Here is a 1,679-nt window from a genome sequence, read left to right as displayed (position 1 = left end):
CATTTTCACAAATCCCAGCCACTCTTTGTTTCTGGAGGTTCAGTATTTCACTCTTTGAACTTCATAGTTTTATGTTCTTTTTAATAATTTGCTGTATTTTAGTCTCGGGATCTTGGGTTGATATCGGGTTTTACGTGAGGGCATTGAATTTTCTCGAATTGTTGGAACTAGTGAAATTTGGGATATGGGTGGGTTGGTACAAGTATATATGCGCCATTTTTTAGCAGCTGGTGGATTCAGTTCACGTTCTTATAATCTGATTCATTTAACGATATGAACTGCTAGTTTTTGGTTATAAGATAATTATTCTAATCACAATTGGCGAATTTGCCCGATTGACACATCTGGGCTTATTGGATCCTTAGCAAGAAATTCATGTGATGATTGGTCGCTGGGGTTGATATAAGTATATGCGCATCAATGTTTAGTAATTGGTGATTGCAAGTCACAGTTTTTATAATCGATTCATTTAATAATGTTCATCACTGGGATTTGGTTTTTGATATCACTTGTTTGTTATTTTTTAATTGAATTATGATCCTTGAATTCGTGGATTGTTTCATTCCATTAGTGAGATTTAGGTTTAAAAGTGTGATTTTTAGGGGCATAGCTTACTATGTGCTTGTTTCAATGCTTAGGTGATGTTGAAAGTTTGCTTTGCAAATTGTTGAAATTTCATTTTGAAAATGGGGTTTTATATTTATTGGGTGCCTTTTTTTCTGAATTAGAAAATATGCTGACTGATGAATGTATGGTGTGACATTTGCTAATGGGATGTGTAATTGGGCAATTTATTTTTGAGTCATGAGAAATTTCAAAACTTGTTTACATGAGAAACATTAGGATTTCCAGACTTGTGTAATTCTTGTTTTCATATTTTTGTAATAAACATTAGGAAATTAATTTTATGCTTGTATTGTCTTAATGAACGTTAGACAAAGTTTGATTTTTTGTTTCTTTGTTTCTTAATAATTCCTTGGGAGCTGAACTGATTCTATTGTAACATACTCTCTCTTCCTTCGAAGATTTCAAAGAATGACAAATTAGTTATCAATGTTTTTATCTAAAAGTTGTTTACTTATTTTCGTACTAAGTAAATAATGGTTGCATAATAACTTGGATAGATACATCTTTTCTAGTTTATACCAATGCTTGTCTTTGCAGGAGATGATTATAAGATCAAGGTTTGGAATTACAAGCTGCACAGGTGTTTGTTTACGCTTCTTGGACATCTTGATTATATCCGAACCGTTCAATTTCACCATGAGTACCCCTGGATCATTAGTGCAAGTGACGATCAAACAATCCGGATATGGAATTGGCAATCCCGCACTTGCATTTCTGTCTTAACGGGACACAACCATTATGTGATGTGTGCCTTATTTCATCCCAAAGAAGACTTGGTTGTTTCAGCATCTTTGGATCAAACTATTCGAGTTTGGGACATTGGAGCATTGAGGAAGAAAACTGTTTCTCCAGCTGATGACATCCTGCGATTGAGTCAGATGAACTCTGATTTCTTTGGTGGTGTAGATGCTGTTGTGAAGTATGTCTTGGAAGGCCATGATCGCGGGGTTAACTGGGCTTCATTCCATCCCACACTCCCTTTGATTGTCTCTGGAGCAGATGATCGTCAAGTGAAAATTTGGCGCATGAATGGTACACGCGGCTTAATCTTT

General features: G+C 35.3%; 1 protein-coding gene across 1 annotated transcript; it reads left to right on the top strand.

Annotated features, from left to right (window-relative positions):
- Positions 1 to 6: 6 nt before the first annotated feature.
- Positions 7 to 1,668, top strand: LOC111389426 (coatomer subunit alpha-1-like; the record flags this gene model as incomplete). Its single annotated transcript, XM_023014349.1, has 2 exons — positions 7 to 37; positions 1,165 to 1,668. A coding segment is annotated over exon 2 (298 nt), but the record flags the coding sequence as incomplete, so codon positions are not given.
- Positions 1,669 to 1,679: the final 11 nt, after the last annotated feature.

This window comes from Olea europaea, unplaced genomic scaffold (genome assembly GCF_002742605.1).
Source record: "Olea europaea var. sylvestris unplaced genomic scaffold, O_europaea_v1 scaffold5890, whole genome shotgun sequence".
Classification (NCBI taxonomy): domain Eukaryota; kingdom Viridiplantae; phylum Streptophyta; class Magnoliopsida; order Lamiales; family Oleaceae; genus Olea; species Olea europaea.
This window is presented reverse-complemented; position numbering and strand designations above follow the sequence as displayed.